General features: G+C 52.0%; 1 protein-coding gene across 2 annotated transcripts in view; it reads right to left on the bottom strand.

The window, feature by feature from the left end:
• Window positions 1-15,954, bottom strand: part of SLC22A1 (solute carrier family 22 member 1) — a 36,817-nt gene that overhangs the window by 19,981 nt on the left and 882 nt on the right. For both annotated transcript variants that reach the window (XM_081524470.1, XM_081524471.1), the window contains exons 2-6: window positions 9,765-9,868; window positions 7,183-7,337; window positions 4,278-4,446; window positions 2,609-2,723; window positions 2,241-2,347 (exon numbers count right to left, since the gene is read on the bottom strand). In XM_081524470.1, the coding sequence (XP_081380596.1) occupies window positions 2,241-2,347; window positions 2,609-2,723; window positions 4,278-4,446; window positions 7,183-7,337; window positions 9,765-9,868 (650 nt within the window). The remainder of the gene's footprint in view (window positions 1-2,240; window positions 2,348-2,608; window positions 2,724-4,277; window positions 4,447-7,182; window positions 7,338-9,764; window positions 9,869-15,954) is intronic.

Here is a 15,954-nt window from a genome sequence, read left to right as displayed (position 1 = left end):
GCAACTTGGTGAGTTTAGATGGGCCTGGCAGGGTGAGGGGGGCTTCTCTATGCCGGGTTAAACGGTTAAATGGAAACAGTCACCTTCCACCCATAAAGCGACTGACTCAAGAGAAAGGAATGTAGAACCCTGATTTTCCTGAACAAACAAATAAACAAAAACCACAAATCACAACAAACTCTGGGAGATGGTGAAGAACAGGGAAGCCTGGAGTGCTGCCATCCATGGGGTCCCATAGGGTCCCAAAGAGTTAGACAGGACTTAGCCACGGACCAACCAAACCAGAAACAGTCAACAACATGCAATGCTGCCATCTTTTGGCAGAACCCACAAACTGCATGTACACACTACTATGGGTAGAGGTGATGGTTTTTTCACCAAGGGTCTGACTCTTTGTGATCCCATGGACTGTAAACCTGCCAGGGTCCTCTGTCCATGGGATTTCCCAGGAAGGAATACTGGAGTGGGTTGCCATTTCCTTCTCATGCTACTGTAAAAATAGCAATCTGTCGTTGTTGGGCATTTCCTAAGTGCTAAGCTTTTCACACGCATTATCACATTAATTCTTCCAACATGCCCATGAGTAGATCCTATCATTCCCTCCATTGGCTGATGAGGAAACTGAGTCACAGAGATCACGAAGCTTCCTGAAGGTCACACAGCCAGGAAGTGATGGGCACCCCCCGCCCCGAGTTGCTGTAATGAATGGAGTTGACGGGGGCGGGGGGAATGTACAGTAAAAGAAGGCGTCCGGGGCCAGATGGCATGAAGCCTTGCAGGCCGTGGAAGGAAGCTAGGTTTCCTCTCAGTGGATTAGGAAGACTATGAGCATGTGGACAAGGAGGTGATGCGATCCGTGACCTTCGCCTGCTTTGTGAGCAGCGTCTGGGGAGGACAGGAGTGGGAGCAGACCACCAGCAAGGAGGCCATCGTGATGATCTAGACGGGAGGTTGCGACAGTCACACCTAGGAGCACAGGTGATGAGAAAATGGTAGATTCAGGATAGATTTGCAAGACAGAGTGGAATTTACGAAAAGCTTGCGTGGAGGGGTGTGAGAGAGCTGAGGAGACAGAATCGCCGCCTCAGCAGGAGTGCTTGGGGTGGAGATGGGACCCGGGCTGGTACAGGAGGGGAGCAAGCCTTCTTGTCTGCGAGGTTCCTGGGCCCCGCACACGGCGGGCGCAGGGCTCCAGGCCAGCCCGCAGACACGGGGCCTGGGGGCCAGGAGAGAACCCGGCGTCTAGAGAACTCGGGATGGACTCTGTGGAACGCTGGTTACTCATTCAAGCTTCCGCAAATATTTATGGAGCGGCTGCTATGTGCCAGGTGCTGCCTTCGTAGTTGGAAACCTTATTTCACGGAAGGGCAGAGAAGGGCAGGGCGGCAGAGTGACCCCAGTGGAAGGGGAGCCCGGCTCCTCAGCCCAGGGGTTTCCAGGAGTAACTGAAGGGCCGCCGGGGTGCGGAGGAGCAAGTGCTGAGGTCGGGAGCTGACCCAGCACCCCCTGAGGGAAGAGGGAGGAGACCCCATCTCGAGGTAGCCACCAGGGAGGGTGACCTTGCCCCAAGGTCTGCAAGGGGTGCTGGGCATGGACAGGTGTTTCCTATTTGGTGTGAAAAAAGCACGCATGTGCTTTCTGCAGGCTCTGTCAAGTCCTCAGACGTGAGGAAGGCTTCTTCCTCCTTGATAGCCCGGAAAATGAAGTTGCTCAGTCGTGTCCAACTCTTTGTGACCCCATGGACTGTATAGCCTACCAGGCTCCTCCATCCATGGGATTTTCCAGGCAAGAGTACTGGAGTGGGTTGCCATTTCCTTCTCCAGGGATCTTCCCGACCCAGGGATTGAACCCGGGTCTCCCACATTGTAGGCAGATGCTTTACCGTCTGAGCCACCAGGGAAGCCCTTACATCCTGGGAAACCCCTGAAATCTCATCTTCCTGCCGGGGCTAAGTCAGCATTGGCTCCTGATGCATGGGGTTTCTGGCAACCCTAGCACCTCCCTCCAGCTCACTGCTGACTTTTCTACGTGGGGATTTCTTCTTACTAAAACGAGGCCTTTCCTCTACTGGGCAGTCCTCAAGGGAGAAATTCGGGTGCCTTTTTAAGAGCTCTTTGACTGGAAAGCCTTCTGGAAATGCCTTTTCACGCCTCTCTTTTTCCCCCCTAGGTCTGCCCACCATCTCTGACGTGTACCCGGGAGTGCAGAGAAGTGCACGGGGCCTCAGAAAGACCCCTTACCACAGGTACATCAGGATGAAGGTGTACTTCCTCAGATTGGGCGTGCGGAACAGGTCTGCGAACGAGGGGCTCAGCTTCTCAGTGACGTCCTCCTCAAGAGACAGCATCTGGGAGAGAGTCAGGGTGTCAGCCGCATCCAGGCTGCCACCGTGAGCGGGGAACGCCATCAGAGACCTTCCGCACCCCCACCCCCACCCCCCACCAGCCCCCAGCCCGAGGTTGGTCATCACACGGCTGCCCACTGCACTCATCACCCCGAATAGTGCCAGCACCCCTCCGCTTCCCCAGGCAAGTCCCACAAGCAAGCGCTAAGTCATAAACCCAACCCAGCGTTCAGTGAGAGGAGAAAGCCCTTGGGAGTGTGTCACCTTCAGGTTGGCAGGAGGCAGCTTCCCGTTCTTTTGGGCGATGTGGTCCATGATCTTTATCGCCTGAGTGTTTCTCTTTTGCGATAACAGCCATCGGGGGGACTCGGGCACAAACCTGTGGACGCAGATCATCCCCACTTGGTGTCTCCCCCAGAGCCCGTCTGAGGTTAAGATCAAAAGAGAACCTCGCTGGAACTGACTCGAATGCGTTCTTTTTTATAGCTGAGTAATATTCCCTTGTATATATGTACCACAGCTTCCTCATCCATTCGTCTGCCGATGGACATCTAGGTTGCTTCCATGTCCCAGCTACTACTGTAAACTGTGCTGCAGTGAACACTGGGATACATGTGTCTCTCTTAATTCTGGTTTCCTCGGTGTGTATGCCTCCAAACCACCACGATTTTGTAAAATAATTAGCCTCCGATTAAAATAAATGAATACATCAAAGAGAATCTCCCTTCCGGTGTAGCCTCCATCCAGTGGGACAGAGATCCCATTCTCTCCCAGAAGCCAGCCGCCCTTCTGGTCCCTGGGAAATTCCTCACACACAATAGAGGCTCCACGTGCCCACCCCACAATAGAGCAGACGCCTCCATGCAAGACAGGGGCTGTTGAACAAGTCTCAAAGTGTGTCCAAAGCAAACTAAACCACATTCGTTTGCCTTCAACACGAGGTAGACACCACAGTGTCTATTTCAGATGGGACCGACTGCTCAGTCGCTTCAGCCGTGTCCGACTCTGTGCAACCCCATGGACTGTAGCCCGCCAGGCTCCTCTGTCCGTGGGATTCTCCAGGCAAGAACACTGGAGTGGGTTGCCCTGCCCTATCTCCAGGAGATCTTCCCAACCCAGGAATCGAGCCCACATGTCCTGCTTTGCAGGCAGAGTCTTTATCATCTGAGCCACCAGGGAAGCCCCCTCAGAGGAGACTAGGATGTTGTAAACTCAAAGACTGGGAATCTCTGGAAGAAGGTCACCTGAAAACACACAGGGAGGGTCTCACCCCACCAGCCACTGGGACTCAGCCGGGGGAGGCCCATCACCGGAGGGCCCCTTGCTTCATGCTGACGGAGAGAAAGCAGGCTTTTCCTGAGCCTGAGTGTACTTAGAAGCCAGCTCTGGTTCTGAGAGGTTGGGGCGGACTCGGGGCCTCCCACATGTGAGATGTGTCCTCAGCTAAACAGCAACAGAAGCTGCGTGGATGAGATATTTTGCTCTGTGAACCTCTCTGCTACCCACCCTTCCCTCTCCCACGATGAACGCTCATCTGTCTGGTTGCTTACCCCCTCAGACCTTGCCAAGGGCTGACAGCTAACAAGATGAACAACCCACTTGAACTGCTTTGTTCCTGTCTGATGGGCACACTCCCCACAGATGGTTGCATTCCTTCATCTTCTCCTTCATTGGCTCATCAAAGAGTAAATGCCTACTTTGTGGCTAGGTGGACTTTTGTCTGACTTTTAGCATCTCAGGCCTCTCTGTGGGTGATGTGAATTTAAAGAAAATCTGTAAGTTTCTTTAAAGGGTGGCTGAGAGTGACTCCCCACGGAATGAGGGACACCCTGTGACAGAGGACCCCAAATAGCGTGGGTGGCTGGAAGCCCCAGGCCTGCGGGTAGGGCCACCCTGGCCGTTGGGAAGACAGGTCCCCACGGGGACACAGTACCAGAAGCAGAAGAGGAGGAGGAAGTTGGGCAGGGAGACGGCCAGCTGCAGCCAGCGCCAGTGTGGGAGGACGTAGGCCAGTCCGGAGAGCAGCACGAGGCCCACAGTGAAGGCCATCTGGTAGAGGATCGCCACTGTCCGTCTGTAGCCCAGGCCCACGAACTCTGTGACTGAGACCGGAGAAACGTCACCCACAGGTTCCCATCCAATTTAAAATCCCCCGTTTGCTATCTGCAGCTCCCCACCGTCCCCCGTCTTTGCACACTGCAAGATTCCGTCTACGGGGCCCTCCTGCCCAGAACCTTCCTCCCATCGGCTCCAGGATGACCTGGACTATTTCCCACGACCCCCCAGGGAGTGCTCCTTAACACCACCAACACGGGGACCTGGCCCCGTCGCAGGTGTTTGGACGCATCACAAGCTCTGTGGACACAGTCCCGCCCTCCTAACCTCACAGCCTCGTGAGAGGTGGTGGACCAGACACACACACTGAGGTCATCACACCCAGGTCTTGACATGATGTGGGCTCTTCAAGAAGAAAACGTAAACGGCCAGGAGGGTGGGGGAGTCTCCGGGGGTCGCAGATTTTCAGAGAGCAGTGGAGCAGAGCTCCTGGAGGAAATTTGAGCCATCAGGAGGAGCAGTAGTTAACTGAACCCAGAATGGGAAAGCGAGTTCCAGGCAGAGGGACAGCAGCCCAGGTGACCGCTGGGTGAGGTCATGTCATGGGGGCCATGCGCCCTCCTGGGGGGTCTCATAGGCTTGCTGAGAACACTGGCTTCAAGTGCGGGAAGCACAGAGGTGCTGCAGCACAGGGGTGACCCGATGTTACGTCTGCTAAAGGCACCCCCACCGCGCTGCTGCCTGTGGGCGCCCCAGGGGTGGACAAGCGTGAAGCGGAGTGATGGTGTTGGTGGGACCCGGCAGGGGCAGCAGAGGAGCGAGAGGGCTGCGGTGCCATAGGCGTTCTGGGAGGAAAGCAGATGGGGGGCTGGGGAGAGGGTCACAGGAGGAGCAGTCTTGGGGGTGGGGAGGCAGACGTCCTGGGCTGGGAAGAGAGGAGGAGTTGATCACGCAGACTGAAGGGGAGCCCCTGGTGCAGGACCAGGGAGTAGGGGACCTCCAAGTGAGGCAGGGAGCCGTGGGAAGGATGGAAGCCAGGGTAGCACGCACTCCGCCACAGACGCGTAGCGTTCCGAGTCTGTCTTCCTGTCTCTCTAGCCTGGGAGCTCCTTGACGGAGGTTGTTATTCAGCTGCTAAGCTGTTTCCGACCCTTTACCCTTGCTTGTAGCCCATAGACAGTAGCCCACCAGGCTCCTCTGTCCTCCACTCTCTCCCAGAGTTTGCTCAAATTCATGTCCATTGAGTCAGTGATGCCATCCAACCATCTCATTCTCTGTCACCTCCTTCTCCTCCTGCCTTCAATCTTTCCCAGCATCAGGGTCTTTTCCAATGAATCAGCTCTTTGCATCAGGTGGCCAAAGTATTGGAGCTTCCGCTTCAGCAACAGTCCTTCCAATGAATATTCAGGGTTGATTTCCTTTGGGATTGACTGGTGTCTTGAGAGTAAAGCAGACAGCAGGACAGAGGACGGGAGGCCTTGTCTATCTCAGCATCTCTGGCCCTTCCCCCTGTGCCTGCCACAGGGCAACAGCCACACCACAAGGAGGGGAAGGGGCAAGCATGGCTCTGGGCTACTCCTGGGGCCCTTCATCGACCTCATGGCAATGTGGTCCCCACATGGAGGATCCTGAGGCAGAGAGAGATTATGGAATGTGCCCAGGACCACACAGCTGGTGAGAGTTGGGTATAGATTTGACCTTAAATTAATCTTTGTCACCATGTGCCAAATACTGCATGTTCAGCCTCTAGATGGCTGGGCTGTTGCAGCTAACATGTGTTGAACTCACTAAACTTAACTAGCATGTTCACAATTTCTCGGGGAAGGAACATGATTTTTCTTGGCCCTAGTGAACTATTTCTTAGAATGTCAAGCCATAAGACATCGTTTTCAAAGATGGCAAGACCTGGCAAAAACCTGGACCATCCTCACTGCTGTCTGATGCATCCCCATCCATGCATGGGCTGAGGGATACACAGCTATTACATTACTTTCTTCTACAGAAGTATTTTTCATTTTCTATTCTTACTCTTCATAGAAAACTTGAAAGAAAAAATAGTATATAGAATTGCATTGCTTTACACTTCAGCTTTTTCATCATTGTGTCTATCTCTTCTATTTTGATTTGTTTGTTCAGTCACCAAGTCATGTTCTACTCTTTGCAACCCCATGGACAATAGCACACCAGGCTTCCCTGTCCCTTGCCATTACCCAAAGTTTGCCCAGGTTCATGTCCATTGAGTGGGTGATGCTATCTAGCCATCTCCTGCTGTCTTCTATCTTTCCCAGCATCAGGGTCTTTTCCAGTGAGTCAGCCAAAGTATAAGAACTTCTTTTATTTTCTCTTGTATCTTCTCTCTTAACTCTTGACTGTCCTTCAAACCAGTGGAGTTTGTTGCATTTCTTTTGGAAGAGGCTGGCTCGTTCATATTTGAAATGTTAAAATACTCTCCCACCTGTCTCCCCTTCCTACACACCCCCATCACTGTGAACACATCACATGTGATCTCCTTTTTCCAAACAGATCAGTTGATATGGAAACAAGGATCCATATAAGCAGTTATATAAGTGTCTCTCAAACAAAGAGAGACAGAGAGAGGCCATTCTGACAGCACACCCAGCCCCAATCACACAGACACAAATACAGCTAGAGAGGCCACACTTTGTCTAGACTTCCTCCCCAAAAAACCCGCCTCCACATTCGGCTTCGTCCCATTCTACCCCACTGTCTGACCTCCCGGGCTTCTCAAAGTGCCTGGAAACCTCTGGCCAGCAGATGCTTACTCAGGGTGTAGCCAGCCGCCCAGCTGCCCTTGCTGACCAGCCCCTGCAGCAGGCGGAAGAGCAGCAGGAATGTGTAGTCTGGAGCCACGGCCATCAGGACGCCCAAGATGGCACTGGTGAGGGTGGTGGCCAAGAGGCACACTTTGCGGCCAAACCTTCGGAGGCAAGCAGACAGCGGTGAGTGCTGAGTGTTCACAGGGACGAAGGGACAGCAGGCTCTCTACTGGGAGACGAGACAGTTTCTCTGAGGCATCGTGCAGCCCATCACACATCGCAGCCCCTTCTCAAAGCCTGACCTGGCCCCCCTCAGTGAACAGCGACCGGCAGCTCTTGCGGGTTTAACGAAGTCACTCTGAAGAGGAATCCTGACCACTCTCACTCAAGGACCAGGGGCCTCCCTCAGTGACCTGCCCATTTCTCAGACTCATCCCCTCTTGTTTTCTTGTATTTAACAGATTGCATTACTATTCACAGACTTAACAGGGTGCACCAGAAATCAGGTTTCTCCCCCCACATGGTTAATCTTATCAACGCTCATAAGGTTTTTCTGGGGAAATATTCAATTCTAATAGTATAACTATTGAAAAGTGTTTTTTCTTTCTTTTTTCGTGAGCAAAGTGGGCCAACAAACACATGAAGAGAGATGCTCAACATCACTAGTCTTCAGGGAAATGCAAATCAAAGCTACATGGGAAGTTGCCATAAAACACAGGGAGCTCGCTGCAGCCATGAAATTAAAAGACGTTTACTGCTTGGAAAGAAAGTTATGACCAACCTAGACAGCATATTAAAAAGCAGAGACATTACTTTGCCAACAAAGGTCCATCTAGTCAAGGCTATGTTTTTCCAGTGGTCGTGTGTGGATGTGAGAGTTGGATGGTGAAGAAAGCTGATCGCTGAAGAATTGATACTTTTGAACTGTGGTGCTGGAGAAGACTCTTGAGAGTCCCTGGGACACCAAGGAGATCAAACCAGTCCATCCAAAGGGAGATCAGTCCTGGGTGTTCATTGGAAGGACTGATGTTGAAGCTGAAACTCCAATACTTTGACCACCTGATGCGAAGAGCTGACTCATTGGAAAAGACCCTGATGCTGGGAAAGATTGAAGGCAGGAGGAGAAGGGGACGACAGAGGATGAGATGGCTGGATGGCATCATCAACTCGATGGACATGGGTTTGGGTGGACTCAGGGAGTTAGTGATGGACAGGGAGGCCTCTCATGCTGCGGTTCATGGGGTCACAAAGAGTCGGACACGACCGAGCGACTGAACTGAACTGAACTGAACTGAACTGACACGGAGCTGAACCCAGCGCTCTGTGACAACCTAGAGGGGTGGGGTGAGGTGGGGGGTGGAGGGGAGGTTCAAGGGGGAGTGGACATGTGTATGCTTATGGTTCATTCACAGTGTTGTATGGCAGAAGCCTGCACAATATTCTAAAGCAATTATCCTCCAATTAAAAATGTTTTTAAAAAACCATTAAAATAAACTACAATGAGATATCGCCTCACGCTTATCAGAATGGCCATTATCAGAAAGACAATAAACAATAAGTGTTGGCAAGGATGTGGAAAAAAGGGCGCTTAGTACACTGTTGATGGGAATATAACCTGATGCAACCATTATGGAAAACAGAAGAAACAGGACGGAGCTTCTTCAAAAAATTAAAAACGGAACCACCATACAATCCAGCAACTTCACTTCTGAATATTCTCCAAAGGAAACAAAAACACTAATTCAAAAAGATATCTGTACCCCTATGTTTATTGCAGTACTAGCTAAATTGCCAATATTTGGAATTCCAATATAACCAATGTATGGAATATATTCCAATATAAGCAGTATATGGAAGGACTGGTGCTGAAGCTGAAACTCCAATCCTTTGGCCACCTGATGCAAAGAATTGACTCATTTGAAAAGACCCCGATGCTGGGAACGATTGATGACAGGACGAGAAGGGGATAACAGAGGATGAGATGGTTGGATGGCATCACTGACTCACCGGACATGAGTTTGAGTAAACTCTGGGAGTTGGTGATGGACAGGGAGGCCAGGCTCACCAACTTCTGCACGTTGAATTTCTCTCTGCATACCCTCTTCTAGCTTATCTCAAACCTGGTTTATCGCTTTAAATACCAATTACTAGTGGCAAATCCCAAATATTTAACTCCAGCCCGAACCTCATGTATCTGACTGATTACTTGGCAACTCTTCTGTCTCACAGGCTGCTCTGAACACATCTCCAAAAAGCTTCAGAGGATATTCTTAACCCTCTCTGTCTCAAAAAATAGCCCTGCCCCCCTCCACCCCTCTGCCAGGAGCATAATCCTCAGCTTTGTTCCCCCTTCCTCTGAGCCCTGCATCCCAGCTACACAACCCGCCTGCGGTTTCAACCTCTGAAATCCCCCCTTAATTCCCACCTTCCTCCATCCTCTTGCCCCACATCGTCCAAGGCACTCACTACCGTGTTGGGTCTCAACTTCTGCGAAGATTCCCTCTGGCCACTTCTCCCACCACTGGCCGCTAAAGTCCCTTCTCCCCACGGTGTTGAAGTTGTGTTTGGTCGGATCTACCTGTACATACCTGTCTGCGATGTAGCCGACTCCCAGAGAGCCCAGGAAGAAGCCCAAGTTCACACAGGACTGAAAGAGGTCCACCTTCCAAGATTCATCACACACCAGGTTAAACTGCGGGTCGGAGGGGCGAAAACACACAAGACCGTTTGTAAGTTATACTACGCCTACCACTTTCCCCGCAGAAAATGTCAACGCACAACACAAAATGTGGGATCCTGGGGTCCCTCACATCCTTTCCTTTCACCACATCGTCATAAGACAAATGCTAGGTTTCTGGGGAGTCTCAGGCAGTGTCATTATCTGCCTAGTATCTTTACCTTGGGTTTACCCTCAATATACACTAATTAAAGAGACAGTTGTCAGGTATCCCTGATTGTTGTCAAAGGACAGGGTGGCCAAAAGGTAAGGTTTCTAAAGGAAATACAGCAAAGTAATTATTCCAAAATGAAAATGAAGTAAAATAAATATGACGTGTTTCCCAGAATTGGTAAAAACCCTTAATTAAGAAAGCTGAGCACCAAAGAATTGAAGCTTTGAACTGTGGTGTTGCAGAAGACTCCTGAGAGTCCCTTGGGCACCAAGGAGATTCAACCAGTCCATCTTAAAGGAAATCAGTCCTGAATATTCCTTGGAAGGACTGATGCTGAAGCTGAAACTCCAATACTTTGGGCACCTGATAGGAAGATCTGACTCACTGGAAAAGACTCTGATGCTGGGAAAGATTGAGGGCATGAGGAGAAGGGACAATGGAGGATGAGATGGTAGGATGGCATCACCGACTCGATGGACATGAGTTTGAGCAAAATCTGGGAGTTGGTGATGGACAGGGAAGCCTGGCGTGCTGCAGTCCATGGGGTCACAAAGAGCTGGACATGATTGAGCAACTGAACTGAACTGAATCACATGTTTTATTCCATAAATTCTACCCAATAATTGTGTAAATTTGTCATGACTGATGGAGCTGTGAGTATCAACATGAGAATTTCTGAGCAAAGACACAGAGGCCAGCTGGTGGGAGCATCTGGGGAGCAGCCCTGTGCAGCCCTGCATGTGGGGGATGGGGGAACCCAGAGGCGGCAGGAGACGCAGAGGGTCCCGTGTGCCTGGGAGGAACTGAAGCAGAAGGACGAGGCAAAGACAGGAGCTGATCTGCCTGGGGGTTGTTGGGAGTGAGGTTCAGGGGTCGCCCCTCCATGCCTGGCACATGCAAGTTGATGCCAACACGCCTGGGCGCTCTGGGAGGCCCGAGTACAGGAGCATCCCCACTTGGAGCGCAGAGGGACAGAAAGCAGGGGGGGACCTCGGTCTCCTCTCTGGAAGGTGTGTGTGGAGCCGGTCCTGGCACCATTGTGAAGCCACTGTGGGCACTGCAGGGAGAAACCGTGTGCCAATGGTTTAGTAAATAATGAACCATTTAACTTTTTAAATGGAGGCTTTACTTTTCATTGTTCAGCCACTCAGTCATGTCCGACTCTGCGACCCCATGGACTGCAGCATGCCAGACTTCCCTGTCCTTTACTATCTCCTAGGATTTGCTCAGATTTATATCCATCAAGTCAGTGATGCCATCCAACTATCTCATCCTCTGTCATCCCCTTCCCCTCCTGCCTTCAATCTTTCCCATCATCAGGGTCTTTTCCTACGAGTCGGCTCTTCTCATCAGGTGGCCAAAGGATTGGAGTTTCAGCTTCAGCATCAGTCCTTCCAATGAATATTCAGGGTTGATGTCCTTTAGGATGGACTGGTTGAATCTCCTTGCTTCCCAAGGGACTCTCAAGAGTCTTCTCCAACACCACAGTTCAAAAACATCAGTTTTTCAGTGCTCAGCCTCTTTATAGTCCAACTCTTACATTCGTACATGACTACTGGAAAAATCTTAGCTTTGAGTAAACAAACATTTTTCAGCGAAGTGATGTCTCTGCTTTTGAATATGCTGTCTAGGTGTGTTTTTATTACCTAGGAGGCTTTGTTACCCATCTTCTGTAAAAACTTAGAGTTGCGTGTATGAGCCATGCCCTTGTCCTGGCCCCAGGGGTCAATCACGAGCACTTTTAAAAATAAAAAAAAGATAAAACTCCTTGCTACCGCCTGACTTTCAGAAACTAATAATCAGCTCATGCTACCACCTGCTTTATGCCCAGATCCTCGTCTGCTCCCATGAATAGCTCAGCTCTTGGAGGCAGTCAGCATCTCCCCCATTTTTGGCTGATCCAGATGTTTCAGTTTAGTTCAGTTGCTCAGTCGTTTCCGACTCTTTGTGACCCCATGGACTGCAGGACAGGCTTCCCTGTCCATCACCAACTCCTGGAGTTTACTCATACTCATGTCCATTGAGTCAGTGATACCATCCAACAATCTCATCCTCCGTCATCCCCTTCTCCTCCCACCTTCAATCTTTCCCAGCATCGGAGTCTTTTCCAATGAGCTAGATCTTCGCATCAGGTGGCCAAAGTATTGGAGTTTCAGCTTCAACATCAGTCCTTCCAATGAATATTCAGGACTGATCTCCTTTAGGATGGACTGCTTGGATCTCCTTGCAGTCCAAGGGACTCTCAAGAGTTTCTCCAACACCACAGTTCAAAAGCATCAATTCTTCGGCGCTCAGCTTTCTTTATGGTCCAACTCTCACTCCAGGTGTTTATTCCCTTTAAAATTCAGCTGAAAGCACACAGTCCTGGGGAGTTTCTCCTGCTGCTGTTTTGTTTCTCTGTGGCCCTGGGACCTGTCAGCGGAACTCGGGGGAGGCCGCTCCTGGGAGCTGTTATCTCGCTGTCCCAGGTCAGCCTCTCCAGCGGCCTCTCTGGAGCCCCCGCCCACGTCACCCAGGACGATGTTCTGTGCATACTAGATGCCCCCAAAGCCACAGGGCATGGTTTTGGGGTGTTTGTTCTACTCTTTGCAATCAGCATCTTTATAAGATGTCTCTGCCCCCCTCCCTGAAATGCCCTGCGTGCCATCCTGCTCTGGGGGTGTGCCGAAGCCAGGGAGCTCATGGAACTGGAGGAAGAGGGGCCTGGCCTTCCCAACTGACGCCACCTCCCTTAAGTACTCTGCCCCCAGCTACGCCAAGAGGCTCTGTCTGCAGGCACCTGCTTGCCCCCTGTGATCCCAGACCCAGCCACTGTCCCCGGGGCCCCTCTGTGCCCCCAGGAAGACAGAAAGCCTGGGGTTTGCACAGGGGGTGCACGGTATGGGGTAGGGTCTCCTAGGCCAGGTCCCTCTCCCTGCTGGGACTTCACTGGGGATTTCTCCGGGGCCAGGCTGTGTGGTGGTCATGGCCCGTAGAGCAGCAGGCTGGCTAAGCTCACGGGGCACAGAGTCACCCAGCGTCCTCGTTAGAATCCAGGTTCCCATGGGTTCTGTCTCAAGAGATCACGGGTCGGAATCCAGGTGATCCCATGGGTCGGGTGAGTTGGGAAACCAGCACATTCCTGACCTAAATGTACCCTGACCTCTGTCCTCAGGGTGGGGAGGGACAGGGAGGTCAGTGTTCAAACAGGTCAGCTCATCATCTACCCTTCAACCAATTCCAACGTCCAAGGCAAGGCCATGTTAAAGATTATTTCTGCAGAAATGAATAACTAGGGAGAATTCTCCCCCCAAATAAGCTTCAGCTTAGGCTAAGGGGAGGAGGCAAAAGTGGTTGTGAAGCAGTGGGAAGGGTGACTCAGAGGAGGCACGTTCCGTCCAGAGGTGGTCCTCCACTCCCGAGGCTCCACGTCTCATCGCCTCCATCACCTCCCCCCGGATCCCACCTCCCACACACTAGTGTGTCCCCGGGTGGGCCTTACCCCACAACCCTTCCCCTGTCTCCCCCAGTCCTCCCCAGAACTGGGCCCCTGAATACCTGGAAGCCCGCTCCCCATTACCACTGTCAACCAGTCGGGGCTGTGTCCCCTCCCCAGGCCCCCCGGCCAGGCCAGGCCCCCCACATGCATGAGCTGCTACTTCCCTGTGTTCCAGGCTCACTGTTCAGGGTCTCAGCCGCCCTGCCTTCCCGGCCAGGACCCTCTGGCAAATCGGACCCCTTCTCCCCAACCTCTACCAGGTCTGCGTCTCTTAAATCAACACTTCTTTTTGATCCTATGACAGCCACGTTGGCTGACAGTCCTGCCGGGGCCTGTGCCGGCCTCCTCAAGCTCTCCCAACCTCTGGGGAGCATGACTCCCACTCCCCACCAGAGCCTGGACCATTCCCAAGGTCCAGTGAGGACCGTCTTCTTCCTCTGCCTGAACTGCCACTTGGCACAAAGGCAGGGTTGCCAGTTTTAGAGAAAAAAAATACGGGGTGCCCCTCCAAACTGGAACTTCAGATAAACAACACTTTTTTTTTCAGTGCAATCATGTCCTCAGACCGCTGTATTGACAGCCTCAGCTGTCAGTATCAAATGTTGTGCAATATCTGGTACCTAATTATCCTAAACAAAGGTTTGTTGTTTACCCGAAATTCGAATTTAATGGGTGTCCTGCATTTTATCTGATGACCTGATGTAAGATCTCAGTGCTCTGGCCCAACGGGAAGCCACCACCACTCTGTCCGTGACTCCTCCACTGGATTCCAGTCAGTTTAACAACTCAGCTGCTCCCTGAGTGTGGCCCTGTCACCTCTCCCCTGAGCTTTGGTTCACACTCCCCAACGCACCCTGTTTCCTTCCCTAGCAGCTCAAAATACCACCCTACGTCTCATTCAAATACTCCATCCTCAGGACCTACTGTGTAGCACAGGGAATTATACTTGATCTTTTGTAATAACCTAGAAGGGAAAAGAATCTGAAAATGATAGATACCTGTGTATATACAACTGAGTCAAGGAGGTGGCACAGCAACCCACTCCAGTGTTCCCGCCTGGAGAATCCCACGGACAGAGAGGAGCCTGGCGGGCTACAGTCCATGGGGCTGCAAAGAGTCGGACACGACTGAAGCGACTTAGCCTGGGACAGCATAGCTGAATCACCTTGCCATACACCTGAAACTAACCCAACGCTGTAAATCAACTATACTCCAATTTAGAAAGCGTGCCACCTCCCGCTGGAAGACCCCAGCAACCAGCTGAATAGCAAGGTCCCCCTCCTTGTCTGGGACACTGATCTTATTCTCAGGGTCACCACCCCTCCCTTGCTCCCTGGAGACTGCAAACACCCTGAACCTCACGGGCTTCTTCTGTCCCCTGCCTGGCATCATACCCAGCGCCAGAACAGAGGAAAAGCTCAGAACACGGTTACTGAGGGAACAGATGGAGGGGTGAATGGATGAATCCTTGCATCTAGCTGATCCTTTCCAAGCAGAGTGTGCTCAGCCACAGAGAACAATAAGTCCCTGTTTGGGTCTGTTTCTAGATTCCCAGCAAGAAGAGTGGCCGGTTCAGCGTCCCTGGGTAGCGGGTCCTCTAACTGGATGTCTGTGGTTGGAGGAGGACGCCTCGCAGATTGGATGTTTGTGCAAGGGCACCCACACCTGCTCCCTGCCCCCCGAGACAGCAGGCCGTGGGCCCAGAGGAGTGGACACAGTGCTTTTCTCCAGCTAGACGTGTGGTGCTCAGGGCACTCAGTCTCCTTGTCTCAGGTGAGCAGTTTGCTAACAGACTCTGCGTAGTTCCGGTCTGTGGCTTCACCAAATGGCTTCCCTGGTGGCTCAGATGGTAAAGAATCTGCCTGCGATGCAGGAGATCCCTGGGCTGGGAAGATCCCCTGGAGAAGGGAATGGCAACGCACTCCGGTATTCTGGCCTGGAGAATCTCATGGACAGAGGAGCCTCGCAGGCTACAGTCCACAGGGTTGCAAAGAGTCGGACACCACTGAGCGACTAATGTGTCTAAACTTCTCCTGTGACTTCACCAAGAGACCTTGAGGTCAGTTTCCAAGTGCCTGTGCTTGTCACAGTATGACACTTTCCAAAGGGTCCGTGAAGAAAAGAAATCTGTTGGCTTTTCAGTGAGATATTCTCAAAGCACACGTTCAGATAACCCACTAACCTATCCAGGCAAGCGCTCTGCCTCCATCCTGCTCTCCTGTGGGCCATGGAGGGGACACTCAGCGCAGCTGGGTGCTGAACACCCAGGGGTGCTGAACCGGTCACTCTTCTGGCTTGTCTGATCAGCACCTTCCCAGTCCTCGGCCGACCCCTGGGAAGCAGGTCATTGTCATCGCTGGTTTACTGATGAGGGAACTGAGGCTCAGAGAGGCTGAGTAACCTACACAG

Source organism: Giraffa tippelskirchi, chromosome 9 (assembly GCF_054371585.1).
Source record: "Giraffa tippelskirchi isolate mGirTip1 chromosome 9, T2T-mGirTip1v1.2.pri, whole genome shotgun sequence".
Lineage (NCBI taxonomy): Eukaryota > Metazoa > Chordata > Mammalia > Artiodactyla > Giraffidae > Giraffa > Giraffa tippelskirchi.
The sequence above is the reverse complement of the archived record's forward strand: the minus strand, read 5'-3'. Positions and strand labels throughout refer to the sequence as shown.